Raw genomic sequence first — 18,787 nt, 5'->3', positions numbered from 1 at the left:
CTCTTACTGTGTGCAGAGCACTGTACTAAGCACTTGGGAAGTCCAAGTTGGCAACATAAAGAGACAGTCCCTACCCAACAGCTGGCTCACAGTCTAAAAGGGGGAGACAGAGAACAAAACCAAACACGCTAACAAAATAAAATAAATAGAATAGATATGTACAAGTAAAATAGAGTAATAAATATGTACAAACATATATCCATATATACAGGTGCTGTGGGGAAGGGAAGGAGGTAAGATGGGGGGGATGGAGAGGGGGGCGAGGGGGAGAGGAAGGAAGGGGCTCTCCCGAGCGTTCAATACGGTGCTCCGCACGCAGTAAACGCTCAATAAATAGGACTGGCCGTTCCCCGATGGCCATCTTCCGCTCTGTCCCGCAGACCGTGGGAAGGGAGCTGCTGCTTCACCTGATCGACCACTTGGTCACCAACGACGGACGGGACCCAGTCATCACCCGCATGCTCGATACCACCCGCATCCATATCATGCCTTCCATGAACCCCGACGGATTTGAAAGCATCACCGAGCCCAACTGCTATTACTCGGAAGGCAGGTAAGGAACAGCCTTTTCTCTCTAATATAAAGAAATGTTTGTTGCAGCCTGGGGAGAAGGATTTTTTGGCTTGTTTTTGGCAAGGCGGTGGGCTTAGGGTATTTTCTTTCGCACTTGTTAAGCACTTACCATGTGCCAGGGACTGTACTAAGCGCTGGGGTAGATGCAAGCTCATGATGCTGGACAGTCTCTACAGTGGACAAAGCCCGGGCCTGCGGGTCAGAAGGTCATGGGTTTTAAACCCAGCTCCATCACTTCATTCATTTAATCATATTTATTGAGCGCTTACTGTGTGCAGAGCACTGTACTGAGCGCTTACTGTGTGCAGAGCACTGTACTAAGCGCTTGGGAAGTACAAGTTGGCAACATAAAGAGACGGTCCCTACCCAACAGTGGGCTCACAGTCTAGAACGGGGAGACAGAGAACAAAACAAAACATATTAACAAAATAAAACAGAATAAATATGTACAAATAAAATAGAGTAATAAAATAAATATGTACAAACATATATACATATATACAGGTGCTGTGGGGAGGGGAAGGAGGTAAGGCCGGGGGGATGGAGAGGAAGGAGGGGGCTCAGTCTGGGAAGGCCTCCTGGAGGAGGTGAGCTCTCAGTAGGGCCACTTGTCTGCTGGGTGGCTTTGGGCAAGTCACTTCACTTCCCTGTGCCTCAGTTACCTCAGTTGTAAAATGGGGATTAAGACCGTGAGCTCCATGTGGGACGTGGACTGTGTCCAACCTGATTTTGCTTGTATAATAATAATAATGGCATTTATTAAGCACTTACTACGTGCAAAGCACCGTTCTAAGCACCGGGGAGGTTACAAGGTGATCAGGTTGTCCCACGGGGGGGGGCTCACAGTCTTAATCCCCATTTTACAGATGAGGGAACTGAGGCACAGAGAAATTAAGTGAGTTGCCCAAAGTCACACAGCTGACAATTGGTGGAGCCGGGATTTGAACCCACGACCTCTGACTCCAAAGCCCGGGCTCTTTCCGCTGAGCCACGCTGCTTCTCCAAGCAGCGCTTAACCAGAACCCTAATTAATTATTATTATTATTATAGGGCTCACAGTCTTAATCCCCATTTTACAGGTGAGGTAACAGGCCCAAAGAAGTGACTTGCCCTTACAACCCCATTCCTTCCGACTCCTATGCCCATGCTGTATCCACTAGGCCACGCTGCTTCTTAGTTTAGGCACTTACTACGTGCCAGGCACTGTACTGAGCGCTGGGGTAGATACAGGCCAATTAGGTTGGATACAATACTTTGTGCCGGGGAACTTTCCTTCCTCCACCCTCCGCCGCAAAACCTGGAAAGCCCCGTAAGCTGGCTGTGGGCAGGGAATGTGTCTGTTTATTGTTATACTGTACCCTCCCAAGCGCTTAGTACAGTGCTCTGCGCACAGTAAGCGCTCCGTAAATGCAAGTGAATGAATGAAAGCCCTCTCTTCGCCTCTGCTCATGGCTGAGGGCCAGCAAGATGCAGATGACTTGGCCCATCTCAGGGGCTCACCCCAGACCAAAAGGAGGAGGATGGGCATCTGGACAGCCCCTCAATCAATCAATCGTATTTATTGAGCGCTCACTGTGTGCAGAGCACTGTACTAAGCGCTTGGGAAGTACAAGTTGGTGACATATAGAGACAGTCCCTACCCAACAGTGGGCTCACAGTCTAGAAGGGGGAGACAGAGAACAAAACCAAACATATTAACAAAATAAAATAGACTAGATATGTACAAGTAAAATAGAGTAATAAATACGTACAAACATATATACAGGTGCTGTGGGGAAGGGAAGGAGGTAAGACGGGGGGATGGAGAGGGGGAGAGGACGGAGGGGGCTCAGTCTGGGAAGGCCTCGATTGCTTTGAGTGCAAGACTCGGGCCCTCGTGTAATAAGGAGCAGGAGCCGAGGGGGTGGTTGGGTGGATTAGATGGAAATAAAAGAGAATTTCTCCATAGCATCAGAGATTTTTCTTTTCCCCCGCTGCGGTGAGCTGGGGGCAGTGTCGGAGAGAGAGCTTTTTGAACCGCTTCGGGTCCACTACGCCGTCCTCTCTAGGTCCTGACACGTGACGCTGGTTTTGGCCCCTTTTTTCCCCCCACGAAGGTATAACGGAAACAGCTTCGACTTGAATCGGAACTTCCCAGATGCATTTGAAAATCACAGCGAAGTCATTCAGCCGGAAACCCGGGCGGTAATGAACTGGCTGAAATCGGAGTCGTTTGTCCTCTCGGCCAATTTACACGGAGGGGCCGTGGTGGCCAGCTACCCGTTCGACAATGGCAACGAAAGTAAGAAATGCTGCTGCTGCTGCTGATGGAAAGGATCAGGACGCTTAAGACACTCCCCGCTCTCCCCCCGGTTAGATGGGAAGCTCTTAGAGGGGCAAGAATAATAACAATGGCAAAGCACTATGTGCAAAGCGCTGATCGCATCTTCTACTAGAGCCCGGGCCTAAGGGTCAGAAGACCTGGATTTGCAGCCCCACTTGCCCACTGTGTGACTTTGGACAAGTCGCTTCCCTTCCCTGGGCCTCAGTTACCTCACCTGTAAAACGGGGATTCAGTATCCGTTCCCCCTGATTGACTTGTATCTACCCCGGCGTTTAGCACAGTGCCTGGCCCGTGGTAAGCTCTTAATAAATACCCTGTTGAGGAGTAACAGCATGTATTATTTGCAATTCTTGAGGAGCAGCATGGGGCAGCGGAAAGAGCCCGGGCTTTGGAATCAGAGGTCATGGGTTCCAATCCCCGCTCCGCTAATTGTCAGCTGTGTGACTCTGGGCAAGTCACTTCACTTCTCTGGGCCTCAGTTACCACATCTGTAAAATGGGGATTAAGACAGGGGACAACCTGATCACCTTGTAACCTCCCCAGCGTTTAGAACAGTGCTTTGCACATAGTAAGCGCTTAATAAATGCCATTAGCATTATTATTGGGAGTCAGAAGGTCATGAGTTCTAACCCCGCCTCCGCTGCTTGTCTGCTGTGTGACCTTGGGCAACTTACTTCTCTTTTAGACTGTGAGCCCCACTGTTGGGTAGGGACTGTATATGTTGCCGACTTGTACTTCCCAAGCGCTTAGTACAGTGCTCTGCACACAGTAAGCGCTCAATAAATACGATTGATTGATTCTCTGGGCTTCACTTGTCTCCCCCTCTAGACTGTTAGCTTGTTGTGGGCAGGAATGCATCTGTTTGTTGTTATACTGTACTCTCCCAAGTGCTTAGCACAGTACTTTGCACTTGTAAGCACTCGCTTCAATTCTCTGTGCCTCAGTTAGCTCATCTGTCAAATGGGGATGGGGTCCGTGTCTAACCCAATTTGCTTGTATCCACCCCAGCGCTCAGTACAGTACTTGGCATATCGTAAGTATGGTGTTAACAAACACCATAATAATAATTACCTGGGAAATCTCTGTATGGCTCGTTGTATGGTTATATGTTTTCCTTTTCTTTTCTACAGAGACGGGGATATTGCAGGGCCATAGCCTGACCCCAGACAATGATGTTTTTGAATATCTTGCCTATGTGTACGCCTCAAAGAATTCCAAAATGCAGAAAGAAAATCAGTGTAAAAACAGTAAGAGCTTCACCAGCGGTATTACGAACGGGTACAACTGGTACCCACTCCAAGGTCAGTTTCTTTCTGCTTTCTCCCCTCTTTTGCCCTCTTATTATTATAATAATCATAACTGTGATACTTAAGTGCTTACTCTGTGCCAGGCACCGTACTAAGCGCTGAGGTGGGAACAAGCAAATTGGGATGGACACAGTCCCTGTCCCCCGTGGGGCTCACAGTCTTCACCCGGTTTGGGGCTCGGTTTTCCCACCATAAAATGGGTTGGAGGCGGGGCATAACCAGTAGCAAAACCAGACTATTCATGCATAACTACAGCATGGGAGTCAGAGGCCCTGGGTTCTAATTCCGCCTCCGCCACTTCACTGAGCCAGTTTCTTCATCTAATCTTCCTTTTTCTTCATCTAATCTTCTTTCCCCCCCTTGTCCCCCTCTCCATCCCCCCATCTTACCTCCTTCCCTTCCCCACAGCACCTGTATATATGTATATATGGTTGTACATATTTATTACTCTATTTATTTATTTCACTTGTACATTTCTATCCTATTTATTTTATTTTGTTGGTATGTTTGGTTCTGTTCTCTGTCTCCCCCTTTTAGACTGTGAGCCCCCTGTTGGGTAGGGACTGTCTCTATGTGTTGCCAATTTGTACTTCCCAAGCGCTTAGTACAGTGCTCTGCACATAGTAAGCGCTCAATAAATACGATTGATTGATTGATTGATTTTTCTTTTTTTTTTAAGGTGGAATGCAAGATTACAACTACATCTGGGCACAGTGTTTTGAAATCACACTGGAGCTGTCATGCTGCAAATACCCATCAGTGAAGCAACTTCCCAGCTACTGGAACGACAATAAAGACTCATTAATTGAATACATTAAACAGGTTCATCTAGGTTCGTAAGATTTTTTTTTTCCCCCAAATTCTCCATTCCCGCAAACAGTAACTTCCAGTCAGACCTGCGGAGTAAGACAGTTAACTCACTTATTTGTGTCTTATAGGCACGTTCCTGTTTTTCCCTTAATAGCCGTGACTAAAGATTGAGAGCTATCGGGGGAAATTTTGGCAGAAGCTCAGAGAACCCAGTGCTACGGCTGGTAGGTAGGGACCGTCTCTATATGTTGCCAATTTGTACTTCCCCAGCGCTTAGTACAGTGCTCTGCACACAGTAAGCGCTCAATAAATACGATTGATGATGATGGTGGAATGAGTAACAGGGACCTCACCTGTTACCAGTTTTAAAGAGCTCCAATTTCCTCATCATTTTCCCCTCCCTGTCAAATAAAAAAGGAGGCTGTAGGGCTCCCTATGTCAAGACCAACGCAATTCTGCTGTCGATCCTCCTGCAGAATGGGTGTGGAAAACACGCCTACGGTTTAAAGATTGCGATCGTCAGATGTCTGTAGCGAGGCCGTCCGAGGAGGAGGTCGTCATCAGTGGTATCTGCTGGGCGCTTACTCTGTGCAGAGCACTGTACTGAGCGCTTGGGAGAGTAAGATGGAGCAGAGTAGGCAGACATGGCCCCTGGCCCCAGTAGCTTACAGTCGAGAGGGAATCTTTACGCCCTTGATCCGCCCTCAGAAACTGTGTCCTTTTGGGTTTCGTGGCATAGTGACCTGGCTCTGCCACTTCATCATCATCATCAATCGTATTTATTGAGCGCTTACTGTGTGCAGAGCACTGTACTAAGCGCTTGGGAAGTGCAAATTGGCAACATATAGAGACAGTCCCTACCCAACAGTGGGCTGTGACCTTGGAAGTCACTTCTCGTCTCTGAACCTCCGTTCCCTCATCTGTGAAATGGGGATGGAGACTCTGAGCCCCACGTGGGACAGGGACCCAACTCGATTTTCTTCTATCTACCCCAACGCTTAGCACAGGCACAGAGTAAGCGCTTAACAAACGCCACAATTTTTAGTTGCTCACTGGGTCTTCCCGGTTAGAAATCACTCAGTAAACTGCCCTCCCCTTTCGCCACAACTGAAAGGAGTTTCCCTGGCAGTTGGTTGTGAAAACCCTGGCTTTCTTGTTTAACCAAAGCCCGCCTTCAGATTCTTCTCGGCCCCTTCTGCGCTGATTTTGTTTTCTCCATTGGGTTTCTTCTCCTTTGTTTGTTTCATGGCGTTTGTTAAGCTCCTACTACGTGTCCAACGCTGATCCAGGCGCCAGGGTGGACACAGTTCCTGTCCCGCACGGGGCTCACAGTCTAAGTGGGAGGGAGAACAGTTGAACTGAGGCACAGAGAAGTGAAGCGGCTTGCCCAAATCACACAGCAAGCAAATCGGCGGAGCGGGGATTAGAACACGGGTCCTCTGACTCCCCTAGGCCACGTTGCTTCTCGTTTTTGCTTCTCCCTTTTCCTTCTTCGACCTCCACAGTTCCTTCCCCAGGTCCTCTCCCCCGTTCTCCGATTAGCCGGGAATTCTCAACCCTCGCTGTAATCACCTAAGCCCTCCCCCTCTCCCCCAGCTAATCCCAGCTCCTCTACCTGCCTGCTGTGTGTCCTTGGACAAGTCACTTAACTTCTCCAGTCCTCCGCAGCCTCATCTGTAAAATGGGGATTAAGGGTGTGAGCCCCTTGTGGGACAGGGACTGTGTCCAACCTGATTAACTCGTATCTACCCCGGGGCTTAGAACAGTGCTTGACAGTAGCATAATTATCTTATTATGATTATGTTGCCAACCTGTACTTCCCAAGTGCTTAGTACAGTGCTCTGCACACAGTAAGCGCTCAATAAATACTATTGATGATGATGATGATTTCCCTACCTGTAATTTATTTTAATACATCTCCCCAGCTAGGCTGTAAGTTCCTCGAGGAGCTGCTACTAATTGATTGGTATTGTACTCTCCCATGTGCTTACTACAGTGCTCTTCCCAGACTAGGCGCTCCATAAGTAGGCTTAATGGAGCTAGCCCTTTTCTAGATTTCCATAAGGCCTTTGCTCTTCTCCCCATGTAGTCAGCCAGCCAGTCATATTTAGTGAGCACTTGCTGTGTGCAGAACACTGTACTACGCGCTTGGGAGAGTACAACAGAACAATAAACCGCCACCTCCCCCTTGCTTTCTCTGGTTTTTCTCCACTGCAGGTGTGAAGGGCCAAGTTTTCGATCAGAATAAATCCCCCATCCCCAGCGTGATAGTGGAAGTGCAAGGAAGAAGCCACATCTGTCCTTACAGAACCAACAAATATGGAGAATATTACCTTCTTCTCCTGCCCGGATCCTATGTGATTAACGTAAGCACGATCCAGAACTCCTTTTGCATTTAATGTCTGTTTTGCGGTGCACTGGTCCCTTTTTTTAAAAAAAAATAATGGTATTTAAGTGCTTACTAAGGCACAGCCCAGAATGTTTCTGTAGAAAGATAATGCGGGCAGCAGAGTGAAGTTTGGACTGAAGTGGGGAGAGATGGGAGGTCAGATAGGAGGCTGATGCAGGAAATTCAGTCGGGATGGGATGAGAGATTGGATGGAGAGGAAAGGGCGGATCTTGGCGATGTTGCGGAGGTGAGACCGGCAGGCTTTGGTGACGGATTGGATGTGAGGGGTGAGTGAGAGAGCGGAGGCGAGGAGGACGCCAAGGTTGCGGGCTTGTGAGACGGGAAGGACGATAGTGCCGTCCACGGTGACGGGAAAGTCAGGGAGAGGGCAGGGTTGGGAGGGAAGACAAGGAGCTCAGTCTTGGACATATATGTTGAGTTTGACGTGGCAGCAGAGATGTGCCAAAAGCAGGAGGAGATGCGAGCCTGGAGGGAGGGAGGGAGTGTACATTTGGGCGTCATTAGCCTACAGATGATAGTTTGAAGCCGTGGGAGCAGATGAGTTCTCCAAGGGAGTGAGGGTTAGATGAAGAACAGAAGGGGACCAAGAACTGACCCTTGAGGAACCCCTATAGTTAGAGGATGGGAGAGAGAGGGGAGAGGAAAATTCCCAGCACTCATAAACAGCATCTGCTGCCTCTGCCCCAACTAATCAACACCTCTAACCACTGTCCTGCCCTCAAGGGGGCCTAGAGGAGGGGAGAAAAAAAAAAATCAAAGTCATGAGTTCTAATCCCGGCTCCGCCCCTTGTCTGCTGCGTGACCTTGGGCAAGTCACTTCACTGGGCTTCAATTTCCTCGTCTGTAAAATGGGGATTGAGGCCGTGAGCCCCATGTGGGACAGGGACTGTGTCCAAATTGATTTGCTTGTATCCACCCCAGCGCTTAGTACAGTGCCTGGCACAGTGTAAGCGCTTAAATACCAGAATTATCATTATTATTATTCTTCCTTGCTGGCGTGATCATCATTATCATCATCAATCATATTTATTGAGCGCTTACTGTGTGCAGAGCACTGTACTAAGCGCTTGGGAAGTACAAGTTGGTAACATATGACCCTCCCCCTCCATACTGAACTTCTGCAGAGGCCCCTGCCGGGAACAGCCACCTGAGTCTGGGGAGGCCGACTGATCCACTTCACTTCTCGGGGCCTCAGTTCCCTCATCTGTAAAGTGGGGGTGAAGACTGTGAGCCCCATCCAGGACAGGGACTATGCCCAACCCAATTTGCTCATAGCCAACCCCAGTGTTTAATGCAGTGCCTGGTGCAAAGTAAGCGCTTAGCAAATCCCACAATTATTACTATTATTATCCCAGGGAGAAAAATGCAGCTGTGTCCTGCTGATGGGATGGGCTCTGTCTTTGCCAAAACTAGGGGTGGAGGCCCAGTTTCCTCAGACCTGTGGCAGCCACTTCCCACCCACAGGGTAGTTCCCCCGCCTCTAATAATAATAATTGTGATATTTGTTAAGCACTACAGTAAGGGCCAGGCACTGTACTAAGCGCTGGGGTGCATACAAGCAAATCGGGTTGGACACAGCCCCAGCCCAATGTGGGGCTCACAGTCTCCATCCCCATTTTTACAAATGAGGGAAACCGGAGGCCCAGAGAAGTGAAGAGCCTTGCCCAAGGTCACACAGCAGGCAAGTGGTGGAGCCGGGATTAGAATCCATGACCCATGGGACTACGATAGTGTTCTACTGTACTTCCCCAAGTGCTTAGTACAGCTTAGTACAGTGTTTGGTACGTAGTAAGTGCTTAAATACAATTATTATTATTATTATTATATTTTTTACACTAAACAGACATGCTTAAATACAATAATAATTATTACATTATATTTTTACATTAAACAGACATGCTTAAATACAATAATAATTATTACATTATATTTTTACATTAAACAGACATGCTTAAATACAATAATAATAATTATTATATTTTTTACACTAAACAATAATTACTATTATATTTTTTACACTAAGACACATGCTTAAATGCAATTATTATTATCATTATTATTATTTTTTTACAGTAAACAGACACATTCTGTGACCACAAGGAGCTTACAGTCTACAGGGGAAACAGACGTTAATAGAAATAAATAAAATTACTGCTGGGTCCCCTTTCATTTCTGGGCATCTGCTCTGCTGGAACACTAATAATAATAATAATAATGGCACGTATTAAGCGCTTACTATGTGCAAAGCACTGTTCTAAGCACTGGGGGGGATACAAGCTGATCAGGTTGTGCCACGTGGGGCTCACAGTCTTCATCCCCATTTTACAGATGAGGGAACGGAGGCCCAGAGAAGTGAAGTGGCTTGCCCAAAGTCACCCAGCTGCTAAGTGGCGGAGCTGGGATTTGAACCCATGACCTCTGCCTCCCATGCCTGGGTTCTTTCCACTGAGCCACGCTGCTTCTCTACACATGAGTGTAGGGGGCTTGGGGGGGCAAGGTGGGGTGGGGCAGGATGCTTCCCCACAGCACCTGTATATATATGTATATATGTTTGTACATATTTCTCTATTTATTTTACTTGTACGTATCTATTCTATTTATTTTATTTTGTTAGTATGTTTGGTTTTGTTCTCTGTCTCCCCCCTTTTAGACTGTGAGCCCACTGTTAGGTAGGGACTGTCTCTATATGTTGCCAACTTGTACTTCCCAAGCGCTTGGTACAGTGCTCTGCACATAGTAAGCGCTCAATCAATATGATTGATGGATGATGAGTAGCCATGCCAACGGTTCTAGGTGCCCCGGCCAAAACCCCAAGCCCACCACCAAAAGGTCTCAAGCCCTGTCTCTCCACAAAAGTCAGGTCCAGACCCCAGCATAAACGAAGCATACCGCAAACCAGGTTTGGGCGGGCACCCTCTTCTCCAAGAGGGAGCCGGGATCTACGACGGAGGGCAGTACGGGCAAAAGCGGCAAGTGGGAAACTCTATTTTTGGAGAGTTTTGTGGCGCCGTTAAAGCTCATGACGAAAAGGAGGGTTGGGAGGGCTGCGGTCGCGCAAGTCAGGGAGTCCCGCTCCTCTCATCTCAGTTCCGTGACTGGAGACGCTTTTGAGGGCATTCGGCTGCGCGTGTTCATTCTTGCAGCTGGAAGGAGGGCGGGTGAAACGTCCTTTTCCTGGGCAACAGCGGGGCAATGGGCTTAGCCCATTTAAGTCAAGTCAGAGTGGCTGTGACCCTGGTTTTCCGAAATGAAGGTACACTCGTGTCCACTGAATCACCGCTCCTAGGGAAACCTGCCCTGTCTGGTGACTTGGTCCGTAGCCAAACCTGTGCAAGCAGCGTGGCCCAGCGGAAAGAGTCCAGGCCTGGGGGGGGGGGCAATCAATCAATCAATCATATTTATTGAGCGCTTACTATGTGCAGAGCACTGTACTAAGTGCTTGGGAAGTACAAATTGGCAACATATAGAGACAGTCCCTACCCAACAGTGGGCTCACAGTCTAAAAGGGGGAGACAGAGAACAAAACCAAACATACCAACAAAATAAAATAAATAGAATAGATATGTACAAGGAAAATAAATAGAGTAATAAATATGTACAAGCATATATACATACATACAGGTGCTGTGGGGAAGGGAAGGAGGTAAGATGGGGGGGATGGAGAGGAGGACGAGGGGGAGAGGAAGGAAGGGGCTGAGTGTGGGAAGGCCTCCCGGAGGAGGTGAGCTCTCAGCAGGGCCTTGAAGGGAGGAAGAGAGCTAGCTTGGCGGATGGACAGAGGGATTGGGGGCATTCCAGGCCCGGGGGAGGACGTGGGCCGGGGGTCGATGGCGGGACGGGCGAGAGCGAGGCCTAACGGTGAGGAGGTTAGCGGCGGAGGAGCGAAGGGTGAGGGCTGGGCTGGACAAGGAGAGAAGGGAGGTGAGGTAGGAGGGGGTGAGGTGATGGACAGCCTTGAAGCCCAGGGTGAGGAGTAAAGCACCTGGGTTCTCATCCCTGTATATATGTATATATTTTTGTACATATTTATTACTCTATTTTACTTGTACATATCTATTCTATTTATTTTATTTTGTTAGTATGTTTGGTTTTGTTCTCTGTCTCCCCCTTTTAGACTGTGAGCCCACTGGTGGGTAGGGGACTGTCTCTATATGTTGCCAATTTGTACTTCCCAAGCGCTTAGTACAGTGATCTGCACATAGTAAGCGCTCAATAAAAACGATTGAGGATGATGATGATGATCCCTGCTCTGCCACTTGCCTGCTCTATGACCTTGGGTGAGTCACTTCCTTTCTCTGGGTCTCGGATTAGGACCCTGAGCACCTTGTGGGACATGGACCGTGTCCAACCCGCTTACCTTGAGAAGCAGCGTGGCCCAGTGGAAAGAGCACGGGCTTTGGAGTCTGAGGTCATGGGTTCAAATCCCGGCTCCGCCAATTGTCAGCTGTTTGACAAAGTCTTTGCCTCAGTTCCCTCATCTGTAAAATGGGGATTAAGACTGTGAGCCCCCCGTGGGACAACCTGATCACTGTGTATCCCCCCCAGCGCTTACAACAGTGCTTTGCACATAGTAAGTGCTTAACAAATATCATGATTATTATTATTATTATTACCTGAGCAGTACCGCACCTGGCACGTAGTAAAAGCTTAACCAAGTGGACGCAAAGAGAGAGAAACCAGATCATCGTTCAGCTGTCCTGGCGGCAGAATCAATATCGTCATTCATTCATTCATCATCATCAATCGTATTTATTGAGCGCTTACTGTGTGCAGAGCACTGAACTAAGCGCTTGGGAAGTACAAATTGGCAACATAATGAGACAGTCCCTACCCAACAGTGGGCTCAGAGTCTAAAAGAGGGAGACAAAACCAAACATACTAACAAAGTATTTTCATTTAGCAAATACTGTGTGCAGTATTTGCACTGTAATAGTAATAATGATCATGGACTTAATCCCCATTGTAGAGATGAAGTCACTGAGGCCCAGAGAAGGGAAGTGGCTTGCCCAAGGTCACCGGCAGACAAGAGGCAGAGCCGGGAACAGAAGCCAGGTCCTTCTGACTCCTGGGCCCGGGCTCTGTCCGCTCCGCCACACACTGTGCTAAGCGCTTGGGAAAGGACAATACAATTAAAAAAAAAAAAAGAGCCGGTAGAAACGTTCCCACCCCATAGACTTTCAGTCTGGAGAAAGAAGCAGCAGAAGTTTCACTACCCTAACCCGCCTGACGTAAAATTTCCAACTTCGGCTGTCAGTAAGCTCCTCCGCTTCCCAAGTCAGGCTGACGCCTCGGCACGGCCGCGTTAGCTGCACCAAAGTGATGTTTCAGCAGTGGATGGCGGTCCTTTTTAAGTGGCTGCGTGTGTGAACGTGAAACGGGCGAGTCACTTAAAATAGTTTCTCATTTCCCCTTAGGCTACCATACCGGGGCACAACTCGATGCTCAAGAAGGTCACCGTTTCAGATAGCCCCCGGAACTTCAGCGCTTTGAAAGTGGACTTCGATTTCCCATTCCCCATGAAGCTGGCCCCCAACACGACGCACGACGCCTGGTGCCCCGAAATCCCTCTCTACGTGGATTTCAGAAGCCGCTCGGAGGCGCTGAAGCCTTGCTCGCTCTTCTTGGTTTTACTGACTCTTTTGACCGCAACTTTTTAAATAAAACAAACAAACAAAAAAGCCCAGCAGAAGCCATCGCTAGCCAACGCTAGGATAAACTCATCCAGCGGACCGTCCTCCCCTTTCGCGGCTGACCACTCTGTCGGGACCGTGTCGACCCCCGGGGGGAAGCGATTAACTTCTCCCAGCGATGGACTGTTTCTAAATTCTACAGAGGCATCCTTTGTGGTAACACCAAGGCCCTTTTTTTTTAATCTCATCTCGACCCTCGCCAGAAGAGGTCGAGGAGACTGGGGCCGGTTTAGGTGCTGTTGAAAACGATGCCGTTCAAGAATTCACGCGCCATGGTTACTTCAAAGCTTTTCCTTCCACCTGAGGTGCGAGGTTATCTTACCTTTCACCACATTTCCAGGGCTGAGATGACAAAGTCAGGGGCTACCACTTCGGCTCCGTCTGACCCACCATCCCCCCCGCTCCAGACTCGACTTCAGCCCTGACTCTTGGTTCAACATGTGTATTGACTTCTTGCCTTAAAGACACCACCCCCAGGCCCCAACACACAGACACACACACGTAAGACGGCTTGTGTGGTCTACACCGGACACAACTTGCTCTGGACACTCAATAAGTCTACAGGGCACCAGGCAATCCTTGGAAAACGATCTTTCCCCGGAAAGCTAAGTCGGTAATTTCCTTCCCAAGACAAGGTTCCTCACCCTAGAATCAGCCACAGTCACAGTGTCCCCCTCCGTGGTGATTTCCATCACGATTTCCACCGCTTGTCCTGCTGCCGTTTGCACTTTAAGGGTGGATGGATGGATTTGCATTTTCCTCCCAACCAGCCTCCTGTAACCATTTGAAGAAGCTTAACGCCAAAAAAACTCATGGAGCAAAAAAAAAAAAAGCCTGTGTTTTGCAAAATCTATATTAACGTAGAAGAGTTTTACACATCTTGGTTAAATCAGATCAACGGGATATTTTGATCACTTTGAAGAATCTTGTATTTTTACTCCTATAGAAAATACAGTATATTGCAGAAGAGTCTAAGCCATTATTAAACTTAAGATTGCGAATTCCACACGGGGTGGTGGTATTAGCTTTGATTTACTGTTAGTCCTGGCTCCTTTCAGAAGTCCCTTTAAAATGTTTAACATAATTTTCTCCCTTCTTTTCTGCTTCTGTACGCACCAGGTACTTTCTAGGTCAGGAGTAAGTACTGCATTCTAATTAAGTTTTTACTCCCGCAGCATCATAACTTCACCTTTATCCCACGGCCCTAATTTCCTGGCTCGTGGCCGGTTGGAATGGTCAGACGGGGAGGTGTGATCATTCCACAAAACGTCTCCAAGCAGGCTGAGGCCGAGTCATGGAGAAATGATGCTAATTCCCACTCTGGCACCCTGACTAGTCAGCCTTCCTACTCCTTAAGACTTCCTTAAGTCCCCCACTCCTGTCCCTTCCTGGAAGTCAGACTCCTTTAAAAAAAAAAAAGTGGTACTTGGTAAGCACTCACTATGATATTATGATATTTAAGCACTTACTAAGTGTCAGGCACTTGGGATAATAATAATGGTGGCATTTATTAAGCACTTACTATGTGCAAAGCACTGCTCTAAGCGCTGGGGAATTTACAAGGTGATCAGGTTGTCCCACGTGGGGCTCAGTCTTAATCCCCATTTTACAGAGGAGGGAACTGAGGCTCAGAGAAGTGAAGTGACTTCATCAATTGAGCACTTACTGTGTGCAGAGCACTGTACTAAGCGCTTGGGAAGTACAGGTTGGCAACATATAGAGACAGTCCCTACCCAACAGTGGGCTCGCAGTCTAAAAGAGCGGGCTCAAAGTCCCACAGCTGTCAAGTGGCAGAGCCGGGATTTGAACCGATGACCTCTGACTTCAAAGCCCGGGCTCTTTCCGCTGAGCCACGCTGCTTCCCTGCTTCCCAGGTGCTTAGTACAGTGCTCTGCACACAGTAAGCGCTCGATGGATGGATACAAGCCAAGTCCCTGTCCCACACAGGGCTCACGGTGGTCGTCTCCAGTTTGCCGATGAAGTAACCGAGGCACAGAGAAATCAAGGCCGCACAGCAGACAAGTGGCAGCGCCAGGATTAGAACCTGACTCCCAGACTCATGGTCTATCCCCTACGTGCCAAGCGCTCTTTTAAGTGCCGGGATAGACACAAGGTCATCAGGTTGGACACAGTCCATGTCCCACATGGGGCTCCCATTTTACAGAGGCGGGAACTGAGGCCCAGAGAAGTGAAGTGACTTGCCCAGGGTCACCCAGTAGATAAGTGGTGGGGCCGAGACTCGAACCCAGTCCCTTTGAGTCCCAGGCCCGTGCTCTACCCCCTAGGCCGTGCTGCCTTCTCCTGGAGATATTGACTGAACTGTTGCCTTAGCATTCCACATTCCTACAGAACCTTCACACTCACACTCAATGCCACCTATATATACGCAAAAAACATTTTCACCGACATCACACCGTGCTATTTCCGGGGACAAACCCTGTCAGAGGAAAGTTCCCTCGCGGTACTCTATCCAAAATACACAGTGAAAACGTTACACAAAACTAACTCCCCCTCTAGACCATAAGTTCATTACGGGCATGAAATGTGGCCACTATGTTCTACTGTACTCTTCCCAAGTGCTTAGTACAGTGCTCTGCACACAGTAAGTGCTCAATAAATACCACTGACTGATAGTTCCACAAGACACACACTGGCATTTCTCCACAAAACCACCTGCTACCTTCTTGCCCCTGAGTAACAGTAACAGCCTCCGTTTCCATTGGTGTGACAAAAATAATAATAATGGCACTTGTTAAGCGCTTACTATGTGCAAAGCCCTGTTCTAAGCGCTGGGGGGGGATACAAGGTGATCAGGTTGTCCCACCTGGGGGGGCTCACAGTCATCATCCCCATTTTACAGATGAGGTAACTGAGGCTCAGAGAAGTTAAGTGACTTGCCCAAGGTCACACAGGATACATGTGGAGGAGCTGGGGTGACCCACTGCCTCTTTATAAACCACTATCATCATCATCATCATCAATCATATTTATTGAGCGCTATGTGCAGAGCACTGTACTAAGCGCTTGGGAAGTACAAATTGGCAACATATAGAGACAGTCCCTACCCAACAGTGGGCTCACAGTCTAAAAGGGGGCGACAGAGAACAAAACCAAACATACTAACAAAATAAAATAAATAGAATAGATATGTACAAATAAAATAGAGTAAAAAATATGTACAAACATATATACATATATACAGGTCAAAGAATTTAAGTGACTTGCCCAAGGTCACACAGCATACACGTGGAGGAGCTGGGATGACCCACTGCCTCTTTATAAACCACTATGGGAACAGTATTTCAGATAAACTATCATTATTACAAATGATGAACTCACAATCGTGCTTTATGTGTTTATCACGGTAGAGTCTGTTGCTTTTTTCAAGTTACACACTGGAGTGCAGGGAGGCTACTCAATGTCACCTCACAAGTCTTTTCCAATGGGAACAAGATGAGAAATGTTCCTCTCACGTGAGTTCTGAGGACAGCACGAGCGAACGCTCAATCTTCAGAAGTCTGGAAAATCCTTTAAAACCTCTCTAGGCTTTAAGCTCTTTGCGGGCAGGGGCCGTACCTACCAACTCTTGTCGTATTATATTCTCCCAAGCGCTTAGTACGCTGCTCTGCGGACAGTAAGCGCTCAGTAAATCCCATAAGTCAGGCTTCAAGCCACATAGAAGCCCATTTCTATGGATCCAGACCATTTTTAATCCTAGAGGCCAGACCTCCAAAGATGGGGACCAGATGGGTTATTAATCACATAACTGCAGTGGGATATTTACACTAGGGGGAAATTTCCTCGGGAAGCCTGTCCCATGGTTCATTTGACAGAGAGGAGAAAGCCGGTCAAGGAGGTAATTCAGAGGCAGGGCAACAAGGGGAATCCAACCTTTTTACAGAAAAAGAACAGCACTTGATCAGCTGGCCAAAAGTGACCCCAGAGAAAGTACTTCAAAAATCACATCTTCAATGCAGCAAGATTCCAGATTTCTAACCTGTTTTACCACCCACAAAATTAGGTTCGTAAACAAGCACATCATATTGTTAATAAGCGTAGCCGCAAGACAGTATTCTGATACAAGCTAAAACAATTTCCCTGCTCAATGAACCATTCCATTGTCGGCTGTGTGACTTTGGGCGGGTCGCTTCACTTCTCTGTGCCTCAGTTCCCTCATCCGTAAAATGGGGATCAAGACTGTCAGCCCCCGCCGCGGGGCAACCTGATCACCTTGTATCCCCCCAGCGCTTAGAACAGTGCTTTGCACATAGTAAGCGCTTAACAAATGCCATTATTATTATTACAAATTTTAGAGGCAATTTTACTACACAGAGTCTTGTGTAGTTCGCCTTGAATGACTAAGGTGCATTGATTGCCTTTTTTAATATAAAAGTTTCTCCATTAAGAGCCAATAATCTTAATAATAATAATAATAAAAATAGTGGCATTTAAGCAATTACTATGTGCCAGTCACTGTATTAAGCTCTGGGGTGCATACAAGCAAATCGGGTTGGACCCAGGTCTTGTCCCATGTGGGGCTCAGTCTCCATTTTACAGATGAGTTAACTCTCCCAAGTGCTTTGTACAGTGCTCTGCACACAGTAATAATGCCACCTATATATACGCAAAAAACATTTTCACCGACATCACATCGTGCTATTTCCGGGGACAAACCCTGTCGGAGGAAAGTTCCCTCGAGGTACTCTATCCAAAATACACAGTGAAAACGTTAGACAAATAAATACGGACTAACCGACTGACGTAGGGCTGGCTTCCAACCTTGGCAAAGTTTACTGTCCCGGAGTGAATCCTCCTCACTCCCTCCCTCATCTCTCCCTTCTGCTCTCCGCAGCGGCCAGGTAAAAACGGTGCAGACCCAGTATTCAACGTCCGGCCCTCAGTTCCGACCGTCATCGACTATCCGAGGAGCTTACCTCAAAGTTACTTGAGGAACGGCAGAGGGGCTTTAGAAAGCCATTCGCTTCCCTTGGTTTTCTTTCGGAGTTAGTGATTCACGGGTTCTGGGCTGGATGGCCAACAAGCATCTCTTCCACTTCTGGGTCGGGAGTAGAACAGACCTGTAGTCCAGCTGCTTGGCACATTGTAAGCGCTTAACAAATGCCATTATTATTACCATATACCATTATATTATTATTATTATTATTACTATTATTATTATTATTAGTTCCAGTTTAGTGCTTCCACCTTGTGGCTAAAAAGAGCAATATACGCAATCCAAATGCAGAGAGGCCGCGGTTACCAGGTAATAAATCAATCAATCGTATTTATTGAGCGCTTACTATGTGCAGAGCACTGTACTAAGCGCTTAATAAAGGGAGGGAAAGGGATGGAAAGAAGGCTCTGTTTGAAAGGAAAAACAAAAGCAATTCACTAAATAAATATAAAACATTTCCAAAATAAAATATTAACTACCCAGACCCTTATGACCTATATATAATTCTAAGCTTAAAAATAAAAAGATACGATTTTTAAAGTCAATTTTTCTAAATCTACCGCAGACCCTTATGATCTTTATGTTATTCTACGGTTAAAAATATGATTTTTAAAGTCAGTTTTCCTATGTCGCCACAGAGAGTTTATAGCGCACTTCCTTTGACTCAGAAATAACACCATTAATCACTTATGGTAAAAAGCATGTCTTCGGGGCTCTTTA

General features: G+C 47.5%; 1 protein-coding gene across 1 annotated transcript in view; it reads left to right on the top strand.

The window, feature by feature from the left end:
• CPM (carboxypeptidase M) overlaps positions 1-14,121 on the top strand; it is a 43,350-nt gene extending 29,229 nt beyond the window's left edge. Inside the window, exons 3-8 of the mRNA XM_038756054.1 lie at positions 381-553; positions 2,670-2,854; positions 4,027-4,197; positions 4,883-5,035; positions 7,231-7,379; positions 12,838-14,121. Coding sequence (XP_038611982.1) covers positions 381-553; positions 2,670-2,854; positions 4,027-4,197; positions 4,883-5,035; positions 7,231-7,379; positions 12,838-13,080 — 1,074 coding nt within the window. The 3' untranslated portion in view covers positions 13,081-14,121. The remainder of the gene's footprint in view (positions 1-380; positions 554-2,669; positions 2,855-4,026; positions 4,198-4,882; positions 5,036-7,230; positions 7,380-12,837) is intronic.
• The last annotated feature ends 4,666 nt before the right edge of the window (positions 14,122-18,787 follow it).

The sequence above is a fragment of the Tachyglossus aculeatus genome, chromosome 14, assembly GCF_015852505.1.
Source record: "Tachyglossus aculeatus isolate mTacAcu1 chromosome 14, mTacAcu1.pri, whole genome shotgun sequence".
NCBI lineage: Eukaryota > Metazoa > Chordata > Mammalia > Monotremata > Tachyglossidae > Tachyglossus > Tachyglossus aculeatus.
The sequence above is the reverse complement of the archived record's forward strand: the minus strand, read 5'-3'. Positions and strand labels throughout refer to the sequence as shown.